The sequence below is a fragment of the Amphibalanus amphitrite genome, unplaced genomic scaffold (genome assembly GCF_019059575.1).
Source record: "Amphibalanus amphitrite isolate SeventyFive unplaced genomic scaffold, NRLGWU_Aamphi_draft 000023F_arrow, whole genome shotgun sequence".
Taxonomy (NCBI): domain Eukaryota; kingdom Metazoa; phylum Arthropoda; class Thecostraca; order Balanomorpha; family Balanidae; genus Amphibalanus; species Amphibalanus amphitrite.
In genome coordinates this window covers 89,937-115,057 of record NW_024881519.1, presented here as the reverse complement: position 1 = coordinate 115,057, position 25,121 = coordinate 89,937, and the positions used below count along the sequence as shown (strand labels likewise).

Here is a 25,121-nt window from a genome sequence, read left to right as displayed (position 1 = left end):
CCAATCTGACCGTCTATTTTTAGGGAAACAGGGCGGGTGGATTGACAACCGATTGGTTTAAGAGATGATGAGAAGGGATCCCGTCGTCGATTGTTGTTTGACAGACAACACATGTTGTACTGGGCGTATAACCATCAGAGGTAGTGCCTGGACGTAGGCAAGCATAATTGGTCTGTCATATTGTTTAGGAATATAAAATCGTAATGGAAATCATTGAGGATATGATCTCTACATTACGGGAATTCACTAATTACTATGACGGCCCATAGGGGCACCGCCGAAGCTGTTGTTTTACCATCAGTCCCAGGCAACTCCAGGGAGCTGCAGTACCCGGCGGCCAAAGCGGCCACCTCGTCGACTCGCAGGTCCTGTGGAATTCCGTGATGCTTCAGTGCTTCACCCACCGAAGCACGGGTATAGCAGTACGATGTGGGGTCAGGTGTCTGTCCGCCTCTAGGTACAACGTATAGGTACAGCGCCTCGTCCCGCCGAAGCTCGGTATCGGCTGACTTATTCACAACTGGCGGATCCATGAAGCGGTCTTGGACACTTCGGGGGATTACCCCAATAAGGTTTCTCCGAATTAATTTAAAAAAAACTCGGATTTCGTTTCCTTGCGCCTGCTGTGCAGTGTGATTAACCAATATTCCCTCAGAAAAGTTGTGAAGTTTTTATTCTCCAAAAGCGATTTCGGACGCTGCCCGGGTTGTGGGGAAGACATTTGCCCCAAATGCCTTCCCCTGGATCCGCCAGTCCCACCCCTTGCTTTACTAAAAACGTCTTCGAGTCAAACCCCACCAGAAACCGATGGTAAGGTGAATTCAAAACCAATTACTCATCTCTGTCTGCCCGCCTAAATTTACTACACATGGTACGGCACCCGGCCCTGTCGGAGCTCTGAGCCGATCGTGACATTTTCGGCTTTCCCCATTCCAAGCTCGATTAGACACGTTCTCCCTCCCCACCCGATTGCTGATGTCAATTCAAATTCAATACCTCATCTCTGTCTTCCCGCCCATAACCCATTCATTGCACACCGTTCAGCGCCCGGCCCCGCCAGAAGTATCCTACCGCGCTGAGCCGTTGCCTCCAGCCGCGTCATCGCGAGGCCCCGCGCGGCCCAAAAATGAATACATTGCGCGAATAGCCGTGTCGCCCCCCTGGTGAAGGTAAGGTAAGGTAAGGAATCTTGGAACAATGCTCGGGGTTACATGAGCAGAGCTAATACGCATTACAAACGGACTACAATGGTGAGCGAATAGGAAAATCCGTTCCTGATACGCATTTACTTGCTCATGTATCCCCGGTAAATGACTATTGCAGATTGAGACGAATGTTGGACGAATGGCTGTCCGAAAATTTAACGAACCTTGATCAAATCGCCCCAGGCGCCCTGTTTTCACCGTCTTGGTCCCTGGCTGCCAAGGGATGAATGATATATGGCCTTGGATGAATGCCTGAATGGCCTGCAGGTTGTTGTCAGGGGGCGTCGAAGTCTAGTTCCTACCAACCTGGCACTCCCATGCCTACGTCACCACGAGGACGCCCGAGGGCATTTACGTGTTGAAGATAGGGAAATTGCCGTAGTTTAGAGCCGCCTGAAGGGCAACCTTGAGATAAATGATAATGAAAATGTGCGCTTATATGATCATCAACATGTTATTTATCCAAATCCAGGGCCAATTAATGGATAACTTGTCACGTTTTCCAGTGATGATGCGCTAACTTTCGTGGTTCTTGCAGCCAATAAGGGTGTTTCATAGTGCGATTCAGCCGCATTATCGACTTTAATGCCATAAACCGCCACGGAACATACGATTTGCAGCTTCCTGGCGTGATAGCTGCCAGTAGGGCTCCGGAGTCCGAGTCATGAAGTCGGTCGGAATTGCCAGTTCTGACCTGAGTCGTCGAGTCAGAGTCAGAGTCGATTTTAAAAGCTGGAATCTGAGTCAGTCACCGAAATTCGATCCCCTCCGCAGACCTTTCAGGGTTCCGTAGTCGGAGTTGTAGTCGGTCGGAGTCGATAGTTCTGACCTGAGTCGTCGAGTCAGAGTCAGTGTCGATTTTAAAAGCTGGAGTCTGAGTCAGTCACCGAAATTCGATCCCCTCCGCAGACCTTTCAGGGTTCCGTAGTCGGAGTTGTAGTCGATCGGAGTCGACAGTTCTGACCAGAGTCAGAGTCAGAGTCGATTCTGAAAGCCAGAGTCGGAGTCTGAGTCACCAAAAATCCATTGCCTCCGCAGACCTGCTAGGGCTGTGAAGTGTGGAATCGGAGTCGGTCAGAGCCGATATTTGAAATCAAAGTCAGTTGATTTTTGAAAGTCTGAGCCAGAGTCGGAGTCATCAAGAAACCCATTGACGATCCGCAGCACCATGCAGTAAGGGCGCTGCCGATCGATGCCCTGAATTGCCTATGAATTGAATGAATAGAGGACAATAAATTAGGTAGGACCTTCTACTATTCATCCCCTGCCACTTGGAGGACTTACTTTCAGTAGAAAAAGACGCATTATTGTTTGTTTGTTTATTTATTGACAAATATTTTTGAGCAGTTTATAGGGATACAGACACAAAACACAATGATAGCACCTCGCTGTTGCAAATCATTGCTAGATAGATGTTGAAATGTGTTGCAATTGAAGAATCTACTGATTTTCCCGGCGGCTCTGATTTTTAAGTAACTACTGGTCTTGTAAGATCTCTTGATTGCTCACCGTCTGGCGTCTTCCAGGGTTTTCTGAAAGTTTGAATCAAACGTTACCATGGCTGCTCTTGATTGCATGGCGCTTGCTGGTTCTGGGTTCTTTATTGGTGGTTCTTGCGTCTGATCCTGTTGCTTCATGTTCCATCACATCACATTACATTTCTGATCTAATGGAACAGACACTTTTACCTTTTATTTCACTATCAGTCGACTTGCATTTACCCCTGTGGCCTGCTCGCCCTTTTATTTCCACGCTAGAATCTACCAATTATTAAAGGGACCCTCCCACCTTAACATTAGATTTGAGTTGAGATAGCCAAAATGGGGTCCCTGGCTCACAATTACCGGTTTCGGCACTCACAACATCGAGAAATGCCTTAAATCAGAAATATTGAATTTCAAAATTGCAGCATTTTGATTCAGAGGGGCTAATGCTTAGGAATACCCCTCTGAATGTGTGACGTCAGCGCAAATATCTAACGATTTTTAAATGTTTGACTAAAACGTTTTGTAGCACGCGGTGGTATATGCTATTTGCGCGCAACATCTGCCGCAAACGCCGCACTTCTAAAATAAAGTCGCTAGAATTTAGAAACAGCGGAGATCCCAAAAAAGTAAACAAAAGTAAAAATCTAATATCTTGAAAACCGGTGAATATTTTTCGGTGAAATTTGGTAGATATTCGTTTTCGCTCTTTCTGAACCGAGCGACATCACTTTCATGCCAATTCATAAACTTTTTTGAAGGTGGGAGGGTCCCTTTAAACAAGCCTCGGATAAAAAGCAAGAAAAGTATGTCAAGTTAAATAAGTAAGACGGTCCTAGAACACCAGAAAAAAATTCAAAAAGCCTGCCCATCTCACTTCGCTCACTTCATAACAAAAACCACAAAAACCACGCAGCAAAACATGCAACATGAAAGAGTCCTTAGCAACGCCCTAGCAACGCATTTGTCTGAAGTGCGCAATATGTGTCACATCTGGAAAATGTAGTAGCTACTTGATTATTCAACTAGAGCTGGACTATATGAGCTAGGCTTTTATATAAAAAATAAGTATTTGCTTATTGAATTTATAGCAACTGGTCGCTTAGCTTCGAAATAATGATTTATTACAGAAAAAGCTTGTTTGCGACATATTTGTAAAGAAACAGCGGAAATAGCTTTGACTCGTGCGCTATTCTAGTACATTTTTGGTAGAAAACTTCGTCCAACCTTATGTTTTAGGGCCTTGGGTTGTTGTTGTTGTTGGGTTAGGGATGGGTTAGGAAAGAACAAGAAGGCTTACCCCGCGTTCGATGTCTCCCGGACGGCAAAGATTCTACGCCGTCCGGCCAATCACGTTCCATAACCGCAGCCGAGCCCCCACTGACCTTGGACGCAATTGGCCGGACGACGGTAGAATCTTCGTCGTCCGAGAGACATCGAACGCGGGTTTAGAGTTCAGTGGAGCAAGACGATGTATTTTGAATCACATGCGCAAGTAATGTCATCTGTATTCTGCATGTACTCTGCATAAATATATTTCAATACAAGAGTCTAAATTTAAAATGAAGCAAATGCTTCAATTAGTTAAAGAAGTAAATTGGTGGAAGTCATAATGCTGCTCAAGATTTGTGAAAAAATATTTTCCCGCGAAGGAATTGATCGCAAGATATCCTCACTACATCACTAATAATTGTTTTCTTCCTCTTACGCGGCATCTGCTACGCCATTTTGTGGTAGTTCAGGGGGAAGATTCGTAGTGCGATAACCAGGTGACCGGATAACGAGGTGGGAGTGTCGTCACATACCTTGCTAGTGGAGAAGATAAGGTTGGTGGGAAAAGGTTAGTCATTTCCATGTTTAAGGGCATAGGGGAGAACCGTGTAGAACGCCCAGGGGTGACGGCACGTGATCGCCTGGGGCGGTGAGGGGTAAACATATTTTTGTCATTTAATGCTCAATGCAATCTCTGTGACTTTACAAGACCTAGTCTTTATTTCTTGCCTTTAACTATTGAATGATGACTCCAGGATCAGTTGGGGAAACTACGAGGCAAAGATCTAAAAATGGATCGGTCAATAAATATAGTTTTGATGACTGTATATGGGCATAAATGCAGCCCTCGCTACTATGGGTGAAAAATGGTAGGTACATATAACCTGCCGGTACCTGCGGTATTGTATCCACTTATCGGGGAGAAAAGGCTTCTATTTTCCACTAGGAATTCAGTCGGGCAAACCAAACTGCAGGGAGACAATCTAAAGATAAAATAAGAGCTGTCATCTGACGAGCTGAGTCAAATGGTATGAACATCTCAATTTCAAAAAAATTTGACACTTAGGATGTTCTTACTTGGAATTGTCGATATGCTTACTTGTAGAAAATATAGTTACTGTGGTAGGTGTGATAGATATCCGTTGCTATCCGTGTGCTGGTTATCCCTCACACTTTAAGGGGTGCGGGTGTGATAGTACCCCTCGTTTTTCCAAGATTATCTCTCGCTCAAAGAGGCCGATCGTGACGAAACTTTGAGTGTCATCAAACTTATCTATGTCCGTAGGTAGTTACCCCATTCGCCGCCAGGGGTGACCGGACCCGCAAGCAGGGGTATTAGTATACGTGAGGTCCGAGTGGCGAACCGATTATGATAAGCACACTATACGATGTATTTTGACCTCCTGATTTCATATCTGATAGTTATTTATTCTGGAAACAAGTATCAAAGCAACTATGGAATACTTACAATTACCGCAAGCCGCTACCGCACTCCACGCTAGCGCAATGTGCCGGACGGCACATATTTCTCGCGGCGAAGCAGCGCAGTGCCGAAGGCAATGCCTTAGGAGAGATTACAGGCAAGAGTAAATCAAATATTTTTAGGTTAAGTGGTTATGTATCTGGCTTCAGGCCGAAGGCCTGAAGCCTGATGCATGACCACTTAACCTAAAAATATTTGATTTACTCTTCGGCCTGAAGCCAGATACATAACCACTTAACCTAAAAATATTTGATTTACTCTTGCCTGCAATCTATTCCTGCAAGTAACTTTTTCCTTATCTCCGGTAGGCAAACATCAGTAGGTTAGGTTAGGTTAGGTTAGGTTAGGTTAGGTTACTATGGACGTCAAACCCCTTGAGACCCCACTTTTTTGCGATAATTTTTAAATGCGTCATCTCTCTTTGACAATATTCAGGCAATGTGTGTTTCAGAACCTGCCGAAACTTTTATTACTAAGGTATTTTGACGCGAAACGATTATGAAAGGTACTTCTCATTCACTCGTAATGCTAAGGTCAATTCAGGCCCGGGCAGAGGCTTGCGCTCGGCCACACTCGAGCCCCGCCACCAGCGCCATCTGCTCTAAATGTCATCTACCAGCGCCCGCTACCGCTACCAGCTACCGCCCACCATCAAGCCTGAATGGAGCGAGAGACGCGAGTGACCGGTCGCCGGGCAAGGAGCGCCGGAGGGGTAGGGCGGAGCTTAGCGCTGACGTCATTACGTGGCTCCGCCCCATGAGCGCGTAGCCTCTACCCAAACAGCAGATTCGTCCCGTGAAATTTAACATTACGAGTGAATGAGAAGTACCTTTCATAATCGTTTGGCGTCAAAATACCTTAGTAATAAAAGTTTCGGCAGGTTCTGAAACACACATTGCCAGAATATTGTCACCGAGAGATGACGCATTTAAAAATTATCGCAAAAAAGTGGGGTCTCAAGGGGTTTGACGTCCATAGTAGGTTAGGTTAGGTTAGGTTAGGTTAGGTTAGGTTAGGTTAGGTTAGGTTAGGTTCTTGTTTTTTAATTATTACGTCACTTTCATAACACCATTTGTATCGTTTTCTTTTTCCCCACTCAAAAACCCCGGTTCCCAAAATTTCCCCCGAAATGGCAGCAATCCAAATATGGCAGCGCTAGAAACGCCCACGTTTTTCATTCGTCGCGTGTTAATGCCGCCGGGTGGTATTGTAGTGAAATGGGTTGGTGATTTGGTGTTTTTTCCACGTTTCCAGTACATGTAAGTATCATTTTTGGATTCAGGATGTCAAAGAATGTAAGAATGTGAAAACTTTATCTTTTAACAGGCACTCGGACCTTATGTATACTTTTACCCAAGCAGGATCTGTAATGGGTGTACTCACCTGGTATACTCACCTGGTTGGGTTCCCAGTGTCATTTAGGAAGTCAGGAAGGAAGTGAGAAGTGGGTATGAGGAACAGGAACCCTGAATCCTAGACGCACCAGCCAAAGTTGAGTTCTTGTCTGGGGAAGATTATGAAGTACGAAGGCTGGAGTTGAGCGTCTTCCAAGGTGACACGCATGAATACAAGGCACTAACAAAGTAACGAACATGAGTACGGTACGGTAAACAGCAACACAATCATGAAAAGACAAACGATAAGAGAGGGTGTAAGGCATTGGGTATATGTCAAGTGTAGATCCTAACTACAATTGTGGCGCTGTTGATACAAATATGTAGCGGCAAATATTTTAGGTTTTAGGTTAGGTTAAGTTGTAGGTTTGTAGGTTTCAGTCGGGGAAACTGGTAAAATCTGCCATTTTTAGCAGTCTGCTATTTTTAGCAGAAATCTGCCAAAAATGGGTACGGACCTGCTAAAAATGGGTACGCATGTGACGTCATCGTACCCAAATGTAGCAGATTTGGGTACGGACCCATACAAAAACATATTCGCGCACTACTTGAAGCAAATGCGCATCAAATGCCTGGCAGATTCATGATGAGAATAGTGCGGAGAGTGTCCTCTTCTATTTTCTTTCAGATCCGACTATTTTTTAATAAGAGTGCTGTTCACGGACACCTGCGGTAGCTGCGGTAGATCGCAGGCTGTAAGTCCCGCCCACTTGTGCGCACGTCATCACGCGTTCGTCTGAGGCGGCCATGTCAATTTTCCGCCCAAGTTACACGAATGCGCAACTGCCGCGCCACTTTGCATGACAAATGGCTCCTGCGGCCGCTGCGGTCGAATCGTTTCGATCGCAGGAGACGCAGGCGACCGCAGCCGGCCGCAGCCGTATGACGTCACACCACCCGCCCCATCCCCACTTTCTGTGACGTCATTACCCGGCTGACCGCCGAGCCGCAGCTACCGCAGGTGCCCGTGAACAGCACTAAGATTTTACCATTGGAAGATGAATGCACTGAAATTTCCTAGAAATTGGTCATTGTTTTAGGTATTTTATGTTTCTTCTATTAAGAATACACAGAAAATAATGTTGAAAACAAAATCTAGCAAAAAAAAAAAAATACAAAAGGTTGAGATTCATTACTAAAACAGGCCATCACTATATCAAACACAATTTGGCATGATTGGTTGACACACATGTTATCAAGGTCATCCCATTGAAGGGGTAAATAGCTATGTAGGCATATTTTAAGAGTTAATTTAGCTGTTTATGTGGTTTGTTAAGATGACCCTGGCCACAGTGTTTCTTATAATGGTAAATTTGGCACATAGCATTGCCTGGTTTTGTTCAAACAGCAGCTTATACCCTGCTGGGTCTTAGCACGACTTTTCAACATTAATGGTTAGGATGTCATTTTAGTGGTTTAATAATCCATTTTGGTTAAAAATGGTACCTCCATCTTATTCTCCAGACTTAAAAGTGTATGTAATGACCAGCTTTTTTGAATCAAGACAATTCTTTTTTGGGAAACGAGTAGAAGTTTGGCACAGCCTAGCAGTCAAACACGTCGGGCTGCAGGCTGGTGGTCAGTTATTTACTATTTTTTTCACATGTTTTGTTCCTCAAGATGACTATTATTTTCAAAAATCAACATCAAATTGCCAAACCTTAAAAAACATTGGTGTGGGTGTGTGTTTATTTGTTGATCATTATCATTGCATACTGGGCGGTGTTTCACGGGACGCTGCTACCATGCTGCTATCAAATTGCGCGAGCTGACGTCACACTTGTGGTAGTGTTGGAGCAATGGGCCTGTTGATGTTTCCATGGAAACCCAATTTGACACGTGTAAAAGCAGCGTGCTGCTATCACCGGTGAAACAGGGCCCTGATTGCGTGACCAGATGAATATTGAATGTTGCATGGTGTGAGTCTACCACAGATCTTACGAGGGCCATATGGGTAATGGGGCTTCACGATTTAACCCGCGAGTTGCTGGGGACTTCATATGATTCAACTCGCAATCAACCAATAAACGTTTTGGCTATCTCGGATTTTCGAATTTTGAAAATTTTGATCACGTGACATCTTGACCTTTTCTTCTAAGAGTGACCTTGATATTTTCCCAACTGAAAGTTGCAATTTTGTCTGATGACGATTAAAGCCTTATCAATTGTCATTCATATGCGATAATAAAAAAGTGGCTTTCGGCCTGCGTTGACCTCAGGTCAGGTCATTTTTATGACCTTCCCATTATTACGAGCGGGAGCGACAGCGAGATCTCGAGAACAAAGCAAGATAGCGACAAGCGGTAAACGGCACAGGGTACACATGGATAAGGTCTACAATTTTTATCCGGGTCATTTTCAGGTCAGGTCAAAGATGACGTCACAGGGGTAAAAAGAAAGTCTAAATGGCGGCACCACATATATATGAAGCTTTTCTCGAATAACTTTTGAAGTATCCCAGCTAGGAACAAGCTAATAGCACCATCGCGATCCTCTCGTCGATCCGCATCGAAACATGTGTATGTTTACCTCGAAAGGTCAAGGTCAAAAGTTGACCTTAGGTCACGTGACCTTAAGGTCATCATATATATTATTCGATGGGCCTTGACGAGCTGAACACAATGAGCCTATCCGCGCGGCTGTATCTCAAACCTGTAAGGAGTTATTAGCAAAAAACATTTGGTGACCTTTAATGACGTCACATGACCCAAGAGCAACGTCACAGTTGACCAAGAGCAAAAAAGGTCTCAAGGTAGTCAAAGTTAGTCGCATATGGAGTCACTCATGGTATATTAGGCAATTCTGACGCGTTTTAGTGTAAAAATAAGGGAGCTGATTTTTCCCCAATTGACTTATAATGGGGTGGTCAAGAAATTGACCTGACCTCAGGTCATCGGTATCGAAATTCAAAATGAACTGGCGCTAGGCGAAAGCAAACGGATTGGTGCCTATTCTACGTCTCTTTCTTTATTAGATCAAAAGGTACAGTCAAAACTCTTTTGACTTCCTTTTTACCCCTGTGACGTCATCTTTGACCTGACCTGAAAATGACCTCAGTAAAAATTGTAGACCTTATCCGTGTGAATCCTGTATCGTTAACCACTTGTCGCTATCTTGCTTTAGTCTCGAGATCTCGCTGTCGCTCCCGCTCGTAATAATGGACAGGTCATAAAAATGACCTGATCTCAGGTCAATGCAGGCCGAAAGCCACTTTTTTTATTGTCGCATATGAATGACAATTGATAAGGCTTTAATCGTCATCAGACAAAATTGCGACTTTCAGTTGGGAAAATATCTAGGTCACTCTTCGAAAAAAAGATCAAGATGTCACGTGATCAAAATTTTCAAAAATCGAAAATCCGAGATAGCTAAAACGTTCGCTGGTTAATTGCAAGTTGAATCATATAAAGTTTTTACCATTGAAAACCAATAGTTTCTGAGTTATAAGCCGCCAAACATAGGGTTGCAGCGTGACCTCCAGGAATTGCCTGAGGCTATATCTCGGAAACCGGTGTTCGAAGAAAAAAATCCTTGGCACAGCTGGCTTCCCCGCCCATAACAACCCATTAGACCAATTTTAAGCAAAAAATAAAATATGAGGGTGTACGGCTTTGGTCGATCTATCGTGGAATGCCCCCGCTGGTAACACAATTGTACCGGCTATATGTAGTCCTTAAAGTACGATGCGGCAGGAGCTCAGTTGCTAATAGTTGCCTAATCTGCTACTTACTTGTTCGTGTTTAAGAGCTCAGGGCGCTAATGCATAGGTAATGTGTATTGTGTTATGTGTGATAATGTGTGGAAAGCTATGCGTTTGCAATGGAAAAACACTTGCAATGGAAAAAACAGCAATATACCAACACCAATGATGTAAAAAATGTGCATAATTTAATCCGAATGGCTTTTTTACGTTTACAGATGTCTGAAATTAAGTTAGAGACAGTCTGGAATCACTGCCATCTAGCGTCAAAAGGGGAGAACTAAAGCTTCATCCTACGTCCGCAGCAGTTGGAATGGGGTTTACAAAAACCGTTCCGGGTCAGTCAATTTTTAATTTTGAGGAAAATGTTGCGCCCAGATATTATTTTTATGTCCTTGCGCCAAATAATATGCCAGTTTCCTTGCCAATTTCGGTTATCGATACACTCTAATACATAGATATATCTTCTGCTATTTTTAGCAGATGCAGCTGCTAAAAATAGCACTCCTAATAATATTTGGGGATTCCTGAATCAGCAAAATTTACAGCATTGTTTTTAAAGTTTTAGGCAAAGGATAGGTTCATTTGAAAATGTGAGAATTGTAGTATAGAAATTGCATGCAAAATAGTGTGTTTCTGAGTGAAAGATGAATGTTTAACCAGTTTTCAAACAGTACTTTTTACCGTACCCATTTTTAGCAGATTCGTACCCATTTTTAGCAGAATTCTGCTAAGAATAGCAGTCTGCTAAAAATGGCAGATTTTACCATGGTTTCCCCGACTGGTTTTAGTTTGTAGGTAGGTAGGTTTTAGGTTGTTAGGTTGTAGGTTTGTAGGTTGTTGGTTGGTAGGTTATAGGTAAGTAGGTCAGGTTTGATTATGTTTTGTCTTTTATTTGCGAGACATATAAGTATCATTTTTGGATTCAGGGGGCCTGTTTCACCGGTGATAGCAGCACACTGCATTGGGTTTCCATGGAAACATCAACAAACCATGGCGTCGCCAAACTGTGTGATGTCATCAAATATTGCTGCTAACATCTTCACGGCCGTGCGATCAAACAAATGTATCGAACTCAATTCAACGAGACAGCAGCTCTGTTCCAAACGCAGCTCACGGATTACACGAAACGTCATTAGTGTGACCTCATCACATTACGTCAGCTCGCGCAATTTGATAGTAGCGTGCTGCTATCACCGGTGAAACAGGGCCAGGATGTCAAATAATGTAAAAATATGTAAAAATTATCCATGAAATCTGCTTAGGACTTAAACTTAACATTTACCAGTCATTGTGAGGTGGTGGTGTGAACGGAGGACTGTCCGTGTGGGGCTCAGCGGACAATTGCATTTGGTTTATGTCAATATATGTCATGCTGGCGGCGAATCAGGGTTGGCAAGGGGTGGCAAAAACTGGTTTTTGCCAGTGGTTTTAACCGGTTTAAACCGGCTGGCAGAAACCCTGGTGGCAAAAACTGGCAAAAACTGGCAAAAACTCAGGTAGTCAAGACTTGCAACTTTTCTGGTTAGCAATTGATTTGAAATGTACATTGTACAAATGCATTTCTGGATGTTTAAGAGACTCGCTTAACATTCTGAAGTTTGCCCCATTAGCTAACCGGGCTGCAATGTCTAATGTCGGTAGACATCCGTCAGACAATGCATTTCTGAAGAATATTGGCATTTCCATGCATCACGGTTAGGGTGCTACCTACTGCAGGTGCACACGTGCAGGGGTCGCTTTCGACCAGATCTCGAGAATGGCTCTGCCGATTGCGCTCAAATTTGGAACACCGTTACAGACAGATTAGTATGGGTGTCGCAGATAAGTCAGTCGGGGTCAACTTTCTACGAGCGCACGTGTGGGACGACACTTCCAGTTCTCGAGAACGGCTGCGTCGATTGAGCTCAAATTTGGTACTAATACCGTTAGGAACCAGGGAGTATGGGTGCCGTGCACAAATCAGTGGCAGGCGCCCCTTCGCACTTCTGCATGTGCAGGAATCACTCTTGCACTGGCTCATTTGTCGCCCCAAAAAGACGTACTGGTTACTAATGGAAAGCGGGAAGCCCATGAAAATGTTTTTATTGTATGAAACACTGGTCGAATGGTCAAGATGTCACTTCTTTTTGAAAGCATATAACTTTCACTGAATCCCCCATAGAATGTTTCCAATTCAAATACATGTCTAGGCAAAGCATTGAAATGGTTTTGAGTTTTTGCCAGTTTTTGCCACTTTTTGCCGGTTAAAACCGGTTTAAACCGGCAAATGGCATAAACTAGTTTTTGCCGGCAAAAATGCCAACCCTGCGGCGAATGGGTGTAACGTTGGTTTTCCGAAACCGTAGTTACCCCATTCGCCGCCAGGGGTGACCCGACCCGAGAATGGGGTAATGTCATGCTGGCGGCGAATGGGTGTAACGTTGGTTTTCCGAAATACTAAATAAAATACACATTCCCTATACAGCTCATGATCCTGAAACCAATGACCTTTGATCTGATTTCTGAGACGATGGCAGACCGAAATGATTTGCCGTTTATGTTAGCGCACATAAAATTGTGTTTCCAGGCTTCTATTGTGATTACATATAAACGTGCCAATATGTGAACTGATGGTTGTCCCATGCATCATGAATATGATGGGTTTCAAGTTGACTTGTCAGTTATCGGCCAAGTCAAGGTCATTGACGTTTGGTGACTTCGGGTGACTGTTTCAAATTTTACGATTTTAACCCTATTCCTGGCGGGCTCCGCCGGGACAAGAAACTGGCGGGGGGGGGGGGCCGATTCGGCCCCCCCCTGAGATCTCGAGAACGAAGCAAGATAGCGACAAGCGGTAAACGGCATCGGATACGCACGGCCAAGATCTACAATTTTTACTAAGGTCATTTTCAGGTCAGGTCAAAGATGACGTCACAGGGGTCGAAAAAGTCAAAATGGCGGCACTAGATATGGAGAGAGTTTTTCTCGAATAACTTTCGAATTAGTCAAGATAGGAACAAACTAAGGGCATCATCGTGATTCTCTCGTCAATCCGCATCGAATGATATATATGTTGACCTCGAAAGGTCAAGGTCAAAGGTTGACCTCAGGTCACGTGACCTCGAGGTCATCATGTATATCATTCGATGCGTCTTGACGAGCTGAACACAATGAGACCATCCACGCGTCTGTATCTTGTTCCTGTACGGAGTTATTGGCCAAAAACCTTTGGTGACCTTTGATGACGTCACATGACCTCACAGCTGCCCAACAGCAAAACAGACCTCAAGGTAGTGAAGGTTGATCGTATATGAAGTCATGTATGGTATATGGGGCCATTCCGACCCGTTTTAGTGGTAAAAACAGGGAGTTGATTTTTCCCCCATTGACTTATAATGGGGAGGTCGCGAAATTGACCTGACCTTAGGTCACCGATATCAAAATTCCGAGATATACAAATTGCACATACTGGTACCCTAACTAAACCCTGAAGAGAAGAAATTGATCGGTCAAAAACTCTAGCTCTGGCGTGATTGCAAACTTTTCTGAGGTAGCGTTACCAAACCGCCTCTGGTGACCTGACCTGAGGTCAGATCAACTCAAAATTTTCAGACATGTTGCGTAGAAGCCTTTTAGGAAAAGTCAGAAAATTTGAGCTTCCTAGCTCAACGCGTTTGGGAGATATAACCAAAAAACCTCAGGGGGGGGGGGCTCCTGAGGCCCCCCCCGCCAGGAATAGGGTTAAGGGATTTTTTAGCTTATTTCGAATCCAGCATTCGTTGAGACATTTGAGAAGTACGTATAGTTGTGTGGCCAATGCTACTTGCTACAAAGCTCTCGCTGGTGGTTTAGGTACCCTGCTATAAACAGGTGGTGCGGGTGAGACGCCTACTACTTGACCCAAAACTTGAACCCAACCCAGCCTAGCTGAATCCTCGCCCCCCCCCCAGTTTTTTTTTCCGCGATAGTTCCGAACACGCTAGCAACAGAGAGCTGAAACTAGGCATACCTGACCTTTGATTCAAACCGGATCTTGTGACACCAACCAGATTTTCAGGTCAGGTCAGGGTACTGACCTGGTCAGGTCAGGGTACTGACCTATGACTTCATAAGTGAACGGTCCTCAGATGCCGCAACTTCTCAACGCCCTCAGTCCCAGAGGAGCTTTTACAGGGGGATGACTCTTACAGTACGTGCATCTTTTAGAAGTCTCACAATTTGTACCTCTAGGATTTTTCCTAAAGATCACATGAGGGTAAGGTCGGTCACGTGACCTCACCACTGTAAAGGCCGCCCCACACTGGACCTCGCATGCGGGTTGCGAGTTTTTGGGTTTTCGGGTTTTTTCCAAATCAAATAATGCAATCTAAGCTGAGTGACCCACACTACCATCTAACAAGCGAGTCTGCATGTTTATAGCTTGCGAGCGACCTTGCATCGCATTCCAAAAAGTTGATTTGAGTCAACTTTCGATTTTCCTCGCTGCGAGTTCAGCGAGGTTTGCGGGTTTTTCGTTGGAGTCGAATTTTGGTTCGTTGCGCTGGTATTGCGACTATATGTACGTTTCTGAAGGCGAACCGGCTTCACTCCATTCATGAAGTTACCATAAGGGAACGGTCTATATGCCCGCAAACTCAAAACCCGCAAACCCGCAACCCGCATGCGAGTTCCAGTGTGGGGCGGCCTTAACCCGCGCCCGGCTGGGGGTCCCGGATTTCCACGCCCTGCTGGGGGGGGGGGGGGGTGTTTGAACACCCCCCCTTGTAACTCGGCTCCTGGGGCACGTAGCGATACGCGGAAGGCGGCGTTCGAAAGAGCGTCAAAAATAATGACGAAATCACTTCAGTCAATTTTTTGGTCAGGTCAAAGGCCAGGTCACCAGAGGTCATTGAAGGCAAAATTTCGCCGATTTCCAGGTCGAATGTCGAAAATTTCCAAGAAACCAACGCATAACTCGGGAACCAATAGAGCTACAGCGCCGCGGAAAAGCGCACTCGATAGCCCTATTAACGCCCTTTCTGAGTAATTCTCTCAAATTTGACCTAACGTCAACGGTTTTGCCTGCAGGGGGCAAAAATTGCAAAAATAACCGATTTTTTTCGGAAACAGTTTTTCTGCAATAACTTCTGACCCTAGCCTTGTACGAGCTTACTTTTACCGGCATCGTGTTCCTCTCGTCAAGACGCATCGAATGAACTATAACTTGACCTTGAAAGGTCAACTTGAAAATTTGACCTTAGCTCAAGGTCATGACCTGACCGGAAAGGGTCATGTTGCATATAAGTCGATCCGTATCGTCGAGCTGAACACATCTAAGGCGTTTTCATCGCTGTAGCATGCCTCTATCAAAAGTTATTTGCGAAAAACTGTTAGATACCATTCGTGACCTAAGATGACCTCAGGGCATAAACAAGGGTCACGGACACCATTTTCATGTTCAGTGTGTCTAAACCACTTGTAATTCGGTGTTTGGGAGTGTTTATAATGTCTTTCATCCAAAAGAGGCGCATTTCAATTTTCTCCCATTGACTTATAATGGGGAGGTCGCAAAATTGACCTGACCTTAGGTCATCGATATCAAAATTCTGAGATATTCATTTTGTACATGCTATTGCTCTTAGCAATCGCTGAAAGTTTCAAAGCGATCGGTCACTCGGTGTAGCTATGACAGACATTGAAACTTTTTATGAGATGAGGTCACTTCAAGTGACCTGGTGACCTGACCTCGAATGACCTTGGTCTAAAATTTTCACAACATGTGTAGAATTGATGTATGATAAGGTGTACCAAAAACGGCGGCGCCGTTTTTGAGATTTCGCGAAAAACCACAAGGGTGTTCAAACTGTTCAAAAAAAAACAGGGGTGTTCAAACCCCCCCCCCAGCAGGGTGCGGGTTAAGTCAATTGAGAAAAATGAAAACTGCTATTCTGGCGCCGGGAACGATCTCAAACTATCTCAAGCACACGGATCCTGATTTCATGCACTCCTTGCAAAGTTAGATGCTTCAATTTTGCATTGGTGACGTTGCGTGACGTCATTTATGACGTTACTAGGGTCATACGAGCTTTTCGTCAATAACTTTCAAACGAGACGAGACTCGATGATTTTTTTTAACTCCCTAGTTATTTCGTAACAACCCTAGGTTCTATATATATATATATATATATATATATATATATATATATATATATATATATATATATATATATATATATATATATATATATATATATATATATATATATATATATATATATATATATATATATATATATATATATATATATATATATATATATATATATATATGCATCCACAAAAACCTCCTTGACAATTTTTCTTGGACCTATGACGTCACAGGAAGGTCATATTGTACCGGTTTACAACGAAAAACAATTTTTACGTAAAAGTGACTAAGTCACGCAAATGATCATATTCAGTCAGCAAGAGGTTGATAAGAATAATAAATATTACTCCTGACTGATTTCAAGCACAAATACCGAAAATATTGTGACGTCATAAGTACAGTTGCTACTTTTTCAGTCATTTAAAGGGCTATATCTCCCTTCTCAGGCAGTTTTAGATATATTTTGTTAATTTTTGGCATGTGTAAGGTCAGTTCTCTAACATATGTTCCGTTTTTTTTTTGAAAATCTCCCTAAATTTCAAAAATAACTCACAGAATCTAAATTTTGAGTAAGGAAATTCCTAGATCTATAGATTTTTTATATTTTGGAAATTTTGAGATAGCCATTTTGTTTGCCATGCTTTTTAAACCTACGGTCCCATTTTTGAGTCGCTCAGGGCCTCCTCTAAGGATTTTTCGCTGGGTGGGCAAAATTTTTCGCCGCTCCCCTGCCCAAGGGCGGATCCAGCCAGCTGTTTTGGGGTTCAACCAGTTTCAAAACCTGTGACCGGGGGGGGGGGGGGGGTTGAGGCGAAATAAGCTGTTGCTATTATTGGAAACAAGTCAGTGTGGCTAAATTCATTTTACGTTAGGGGGAGGATGTAGAAAAAAAGACCGAAAAAGATGTCGTTATTTTTATAAAACTTGACTTCGACCCTTTTTAAGCACTGTTTTTATTTATGTCACGAGAAAATGATGTAGAAACATTAAATACTGATAAAACGTTGGACATTCTGATTTTCGGGATGTCAAATGAGGTTTGTAAGTCGGGTCATATATTTGAACATTTTAGTTATTCGAATGATTGTCTTAGCGTGTTGTGAGAGTTTGCGAGGTTTGTGTTGCCCTTACTCCTAGACGTTTGGGTTCGAGGTTATTATTAGTCGTGACTGCCGTGTGGATATTTTTATTTACATTTTTAGGATGTCATTATACTTTTCACTATGGGTGAATTTCCACGCAACACTACAATTTTGGACACACTGAACAAGATAATAGGTAGTTTGCAAAGTTAACGTAAACTTACCATGTCCATTGTCCATTGTCCATGATTGCTCCTAGTTGAAGCAGAAATCTTATAATGTTCGCTGCCTCTTTTTAGGAGGCATGGTCAACTTACTTTTGATGCGTCCTCTTCATCTAGTTATATACGGCCTTATATTGACATTAACCCTCGCCGGGCCAGGGGGGTTGATATGCAACCCCCCCCTTCGGTTTTTCGCAAATAACGTAAAAACGGCGGCGCTACCGCCAAATTTGGCATACCCTCTCGGGCAGCCTTTTGGCACCTTCCCTTAAAATTTCAGGTCTCTGCTATTTTAGGTCAGGTCACCAGGTCACTAAAACCGGTACAATAACAGGGTAAAATTGGACTATATTAGCGGCGACGGAATCGCTGAGTTTATCGTTTATAGCGTAAGAACCATAAAACTTAGCGTCACCAAATTTCAGAAACAGCTTAACCCTCGCATGTGTAGGGGGGGGGGTCGGATGGACCCCCCCATGGTTTTTCGCGAATAACTCGCGTAAAAAGCGGCCGATCGCGACGAAACTTTCAGTACCCTCTCATTGATCAATTTTACACCTACCCTGAAAATTTCATGACCCTGACCCAAATGACCTTTGACCTGTGACCTCTTTTCCGAGACCATGTTTGGCCGGAATCGCGATTCCGCGTATGTCGGCTCGCATTAGCAGCGCGTTTGCAAGCTTTTCGTGGTTTCAAACGTTCAAACATGTGATTTGATGTTGCTCCCATGCATTAGAATGGGTGTCAAGGTCACCTGAAGGTCAGGTCAGGTCATTGACCTTTGGTGACCTCGGGTGACCTCGGTTCACTTTTTCGAGTTTTACATGTTTCTAGGCTAGTTTTTGGAGCTGAATTCGAATTTAGCAACCATTTGAACATTTACGAAGTAGTTTTGGTGCCTTCGTAACATGTTACGAAGCTGTCAGAGGCGGTTGACACGTACTACGAATACCCGTCACAACCCCTACCGGTTGACCTGACCTGACCTGACCCGACCTGGTCTAAATGCTTAAATACATCATCTCTGATCAAAACTAATACGATATTCGTGATCAGCACCCCGAAAAACCCCTTAGCAGCCACACTTTACGACTTTCTAATAGGTCCCGATTTTCCCGACTTTGGGTCATTGACCTGACCTGGAAGGTCAACCAATGACCTAGGACCTTAAAATTGGGTATCATCGGCTTCCTCTCGTCACGGGCAACACGCTCGTTTTTTCCGCGAAGCTCTAGCTCGATCAGGGGCCAAACGGCAAGGGGGGGGGTCCAACCGACCCCCCCCTACACATTAGAAGCTGGCAAACGCCGCACACATGCGAGGGTTAAGGCAGCCATTTGACGTGTGACCTGGGAGTTTTGTGTTCTAATGACCTCAGGTCAGGTCACAAGGTCACAAAAACCGGTACGTGGTCAAAATGGCACTGAAAATACGCTATTTTGCCAATGAAATCTAGAGTTGTTCTTGATTGAAACTGGCAGGGTATGTTAAGCTCACCGAGTTGTATAACCAACATCCAGGTTTTCCAAGTTCGAGTGACCTGAGGTCATCTAGAGGTCACGAATGCTTCCATATTAACCCTCGCCCGTATTGGTGTTTTTCCAGCCGCGAACGTGAGGGGGGGGGGGTCCGTTGGACCCCCCCTTGCCGTTTCGCCCCTGATCGAGCTAGAGCTTCGCGGAAAAAACGAGCGTGTTGCCCGTGACGAGAGGAAGCCGATGATACCCAATTTTAAGGTCCTAGGTCATTGGTTGACCTTGCAGGTCAGGTCAATGACCCCAAAGGCGGGAAAATCGGGACCTGTTAGAGCGTCGTAAAGTGTGGCTGCTATGGGGTTTTTCGGGGTGCTGATCACGAATATCATGTTAGTTTTGATCACAGATGATGTCTTCATGTATTTAGGCCAGGTCGGGTCAGGTCAGGTCAGGTCAACCGGTAATGGTATTCGTAGTAGGTGGCAACCGCCTCTGACAGTTTCGTAACATGTTACGAAGGCACCAAAACTACTTCGTAAATGTTCAAATGGTTGCTAAATTCGAATTCAGCTCCAAAAACTGGCCTAGAAACATGTAAAACTCGAAAAAGTGAACCGAGGTCATCAAAGGTCAATGACCTGACATCACCTTCAGGTGACCTTGACACCCACCCTAATGCATGGGGGCAACATCATATTACATGTTTGAACGCTTGAAACCACGAAAAGACTGCAAACGCGCGGCTAATGCGAGCCGACATACGCCGAATCGCGATTCCAGCCAAACATGGTCTCGAAAAGTAGGTCACAGGTCAAAGGTCATTTGGGTCAGAGTCATGAAATTTTCAGGGTAGGTGTGAAATTGATGAACGCGAGCGTACTGAAATTTTCTTTGCGATCGGTCGCTTTTTACGCGAGTTATTCGCGAAAAACCATGGGGGGTCCGTTCGACCCCCCCCCCCCCCTATACGGGCGAGGGTTAACCCGCGCCCTGCTGGGGGGGGGGTGTTTGAACACCCCCCCTTGTGGTTTTTCGCGAATATCTCAAAAACGGCGGCGCGGAGCGCCGCCGTTTTTGGTACACCTTATCATACATCAATTCTACACATGTTGTGAAAATTTCAGACCAAGGTCAATCAAGGTCAGGTCACCAGGTCACTTGAAGTGACCTCACCTCATAAAAAGTTTCAATGTCTGTCATAGCTACCATGAGTGACCGATCGCTTTGAAACTTTCAGCGATTGCTAAGAGCAATAGCATGTACAAAATGTATATCTCAGAATTTTGATATCGATGACCTAAGGTCAGGTCAATTTTGCGACCTCCCCATTATAAGTCAATGGGAGAAAATTGAAATGCGCCTCTTTTGGACGAAAGACATTATAAACACTCCCAAACACTGAATTACAAGTGGTTTAGACACACTGAACATGAAAATGGTGTCCGTGATCCCTGTTTATGCCCTGAGGTCATCTTAGGTCACGAATGGTATCTAACAGTTTTTCGCAAATAACTTTTGATAGAGGCATGCTAGAGCGATGAAAACGCCTTAGATGTGTTCAGCTCGACGATACGGATCGACTGATATGCAACATGACCCTTTCCGGTCAGGTCATGACCTTGACCTGAGGTCAAATTTTCAAGTTGACCTTTCAAGGTCAAGTTATAGTTCATTCGATGCGTCTTGACGAGAGGAACACGATGCCGGTAAAAGTAAGCTCGTACAAGGCTTGGGTCAAAAGTTATTGCAGAGAAACTGTTTCCGAAAAAATCGGCTATTTTTGCACTTTTTGCCCCCTGCAGGCAAAACCGTTGACGTTAGGTCAAATCTGAGAGAATTACTCAGAAAGGGCGTTAATAGGGCTATCGAATGCGCTTTTCCGCGGCGCTGTAGCTCTATTGGTTCCCGAGTTATGCGTTGGCTTCTTGGAAATTGTCGACCTTCGACCTGGAAATCGGCGAAATTTTGCCTTCAATGACCTCTGGTGGCCTGACCTTTGACCTGACCAAAAAATTGACCGAAGTGATTTCCTCATTATTTTTGACGCTCTTTCGAACGCCGCCTTCCGCGTATCGCTACGTGGCCCAGGAGCCGAGTTAGAAGGGGGGGTGTTCAAACACCCCCCCCCCCAGCAGGGCGTGGAAATCCAGGACCCCCAGCAGGGCGCGGGTTAAGAAATGACTTAGTGAGTGGGGCACTGGGGCACTGGCTGCTAGCTAGTTTTTCTTTTTCGGGAAACCGAAGTGGTAGTACCGGACGTCCGGCCGGACCTTGATTTTTGCATTTGCTTCTGGGTGGGCAAATCGACGCCACTGGGTGGGCATTTAGGGTGGTGGGCATTTGCCCACCCAGTGGGTAGGGGAAGTTGGGGGAACGCCGAAGACTTTTTTTCTGACGCCCGTAGCACGCAAGGTAGACAACATAAGCTATTCTTGTTGGCGTCATTCGAGAGGCCAGTCTTTTGCCTTTCAAACATACCAGGCGCATTTGATGAATTCGCATACCGTTAAGCGCACAAACTAAAAATATCAAAGAAGTGACTTTTTCGGCGTTGCCCCGGACTGCGGGGAAAGCCGAAAATGGGAGAAATGATCTACGGGGAATGCCGACATTGATGTTTTGCCATTTTATCTCAAACTTTATCCAGAATTCATCAAAGCTGACACGCGTTTTAAGAGCTTGAGGACGCGGTGCACACTGGAAGTTATAATTGTGTGATATAATAAGAACATGCCAGGTAAATCATTCCTTATAGGTAACAGGCCGTTGTGTCGGTTGAAAGTGTAATTTGTGTGACTAAAAATACGCGTTGCTATTCTACAGCAGTAAAGTCCACGTAGCGTGCTTTTAACACGTGCGTAATCGCACGTTTTCGGCATTACCCCAGCCTGCCATACTTTCATTTGCAGGCCCATAACTTTTCAACGTGCTGTATAAATTTCAAATAGGCAGCACACTTATGCAAAGACATGCTAAAGATTACTTGACCGAGTTGGCCAGACAAACGGTAGCATAATGAGTAAGAAATGCAGCTTCAAAGGCGCATGTAGTACAAGGGAAACGTACCTTGAAAACGCTCTTGGCGCCCTCACAGCCGAAGTATTCCGAATGACGACTCGTAACAAACATGCGATAATTGTAGTCACTTAAGCTTCAGAGCATCACTGACAGGTGGCATCCATGTCTTACGGTTTTCGAAATATCTCGAATTTCGGCTTTGCCCCAACTCCGGCATTGCCCCAACTTCCCCTATGTTAGAGGAGGCCCTGGAGTCGCTCCGTTTTTTTTTAGTCGCTAAGTTGAAACCCTTATTTTCTGCGATTTTTCTCCGTGAACAACTTTTTTGACGAAAAATCGCCGAACATGACCTTAGTTTGACCTCTATAGGCCGTGACCTGAGATGACCTGGGACCTATTTTTTGAGGAGTTTTGTAAAATTGATGTGCGGAGAGGAACTAAAAGTTTTAAGTCGAAATTCGCAGCCGTTTCTGAGTTATCTCCAAAAAACCACAGGGGGGCCCCTAACGGGTCGCGGGTTAATGTTGATTCGGTACTTTGGGGAAACATGCCCCGTGCCCTCCTAAATCCGTAGACTGTCCTTCAAGCAACCAGTCAAATAATTTGTTACGTACTTGTGATGAGAAACAAAAGCCGATCTGGGACTATTGAGAGTCCAGTACGGTCGGGTGCTCCCCATGCCGGTCTCTCGGCCCATAAGCCGGCTTTTGGGTGGCATCCGACTCTGAGAGCCCTCAGGACGGTCTCTGTGGGTCCCATTATTGGCTCCAAGGCCCCTCACGACATCCTTTGAGGGCTCCCACGTTGGCTCCACGGAGGTCCCCACGATGGGCTCGAGGGCCCTCAACCATCATGAAGACCTATAAGGGCCCCACAACGGTCTCCGGACGCCACCACGGAGGCTTGTTTGGCCGCGCTGGAAGATGATGGCCCTAACGATGACCTCTGAAGCCCCTTACGATGACGTTTAGTGTCTACTGCAGGCTCGAAGGGACTACTGATTTGTTCGGCTGATTCACATGCCCATTTGTCACTTATAGTGCAGGGTGCATCTTCCCCAACGCCAGGGGCGTCTTTCCCACTCTGCGGGGTAAGATGCCCCCTTTCACTTCTTCAGGAAAAGCTGAACAGCAAAAACAGTTTTTTATCATATTTCAGGCACGAAAGTGTGATTTTTTGTTGTTGAGAAAAATGAGGTCTTCCGCTGAAACTCCCATGTTTTTGCTTTCCGATCATTTTCGATTAATATATGACAATGCAAAACCCTGGGCTTCTTACCCCACCCTCCCCTATAATGGAGAGTTCGCAAAATTGACCTGACCTGAGATCACCGATATCAAAATTCCGAGATATACCTACATTTTGTGCATACTATCGCTCTTATCAATCGCTGAAGTTTCCAGATGATCTTTCCGTCGGTGTAGCTATGACGAGGATTCATATTATTTCTAAGGTGAGGTCACGACGTGGCCTGGTGACCTGACATTGCGAGCCCTGGATCTGAAATTTTTACAACGTGTGCGGAAAAGATACATGAACAGATGTGCCAAAAAAGGCGGTGACATTGCTCGGAAACCTAGGTACGGGGACCCGCAGTTGCTACTGTACAGCAACCCTGAGTAAATTGTCCCAGCACCCTCACAGGGACACAACGATAAGCTGTCAGAGGGCACGCACCGAAAACCTCAGCTGCTCTTGTACAGGGACCGGCAGTCGATATCATTGTTATCGGTTGTTACTGGACAGGACAGACGGCTAGAGTTGGGGTTCGTGTACAGTAGCAACTGCGGGTCCCCGTACCCGTGATGGAGACCGCGATAGATATAATCTCTGAAGATCGTTCTAAAGGTTATTTTCGTCGACTTGAGTAGTCAGGAGATGTGATGCTTTTCATTTGCAGCTATGCGAGACCCTCAGTATGATCCTATCGGTGAGAATAAATCTACTGTTCCAGAGTACCATGGAGCCGCCACCTACTGGACGCGCCCGCGGACGCGCCCGTGGACGCGGCCGCAGTCAGCAGCAGCAGCAGCAGCAGCCGGGAGCCGACCGGCGACCAGGCGAGCCGGCCACCGTGCAGGCGGCGCAGGTCAGTTCCATCCCCTGTACTGTTCTTGTTCTTGGTCAAACACTTATAAAAAAAAACATTTTTTTTGAAGTTATGTGTGTCGTGACGTCATAAAAGTGTTCGGACGCGTATTCACCGGCAAACACCTCGATTCAGCTGATAAGTATATTTACAATGATCGTACGGTACACGTTAACCTAGTTAACAACCCTGTGCTGATTCCCCGCGCCTTCCAGCCTCCGTCGTCCGTCCCGCTCGAGCTCCCCGTGCTGAGCTACCCGCTCGGCCCGAGCTCCTCTCGCCGAGCCACCCGCTCAGCGACTGCCCGCCGCCGGCGATGCGCCGCATTATATAGGGGGGCTGGGGCGCCCGCCGACCAATCAGCGGCCCCCACGCCACCGACGTCATCACCGCCGGCAGAGCTGCAGGTTTGGCGGCCGTCGCCCGCCGCCAGCCGCCGGCCGGCCGGGCGGCCGTGCGTCGCTCCCCAACACCCCCCCCCCCCCCCTACACACAGGAGAGGAGCATGGCCGCTCACACACATACACTACAGCGCCCACAATGCACGCGATTCACGGACCCCGCCTGATACTGTACCGGGGGG

General features: G+C 45.4%; 2 protein-coding genes across 2 annotated transcripts in view; one reads left to right on the top strand and one right to left on the bottom strand.

The window, feature by feature from the left end:
- LOC122392449 (Parkinson disease protein 7 homolog) overlaps window positions 1-1,480 on the bottom strand; it is a 160,164-nt gene extending 158,684 nt beyond the window's left edge. Inside the window, exon 1 of the transcript XR_006258519.1 lies at window positions 1,370-1,480. The gene's annotated coding sequence lies outside the window, so the exon portion shown is untranslated. The remainder of the gene's footprint in view (window positions 1-1,369) is intronic.
- A 2,464-nt stretch (window positions 1,481-3,944) lies between these two features.
- The window catches only part of LOC122392433 (piwi-like protein Siwi), a 107,148-nt gene continuing 85,971 nt past the window's right edge, over window positions 3,945-25,121 (top strand). The window contains exons 1-2 of the mRNA XM_043387261.1: window positions 3,945-4,529; window positions 24,404-24,538. Coding sequence (XP_043243196.1) covers window positions 24,410-24,538 — 129 coding nt within the window. The 5' untranslated portion in view covers window positions 3,945-4,529; window positions 24,404-24,409. The remainder of the gene's footprint in view (window positions 4,530-24,403; window positions 24,539-25,121) is intronic.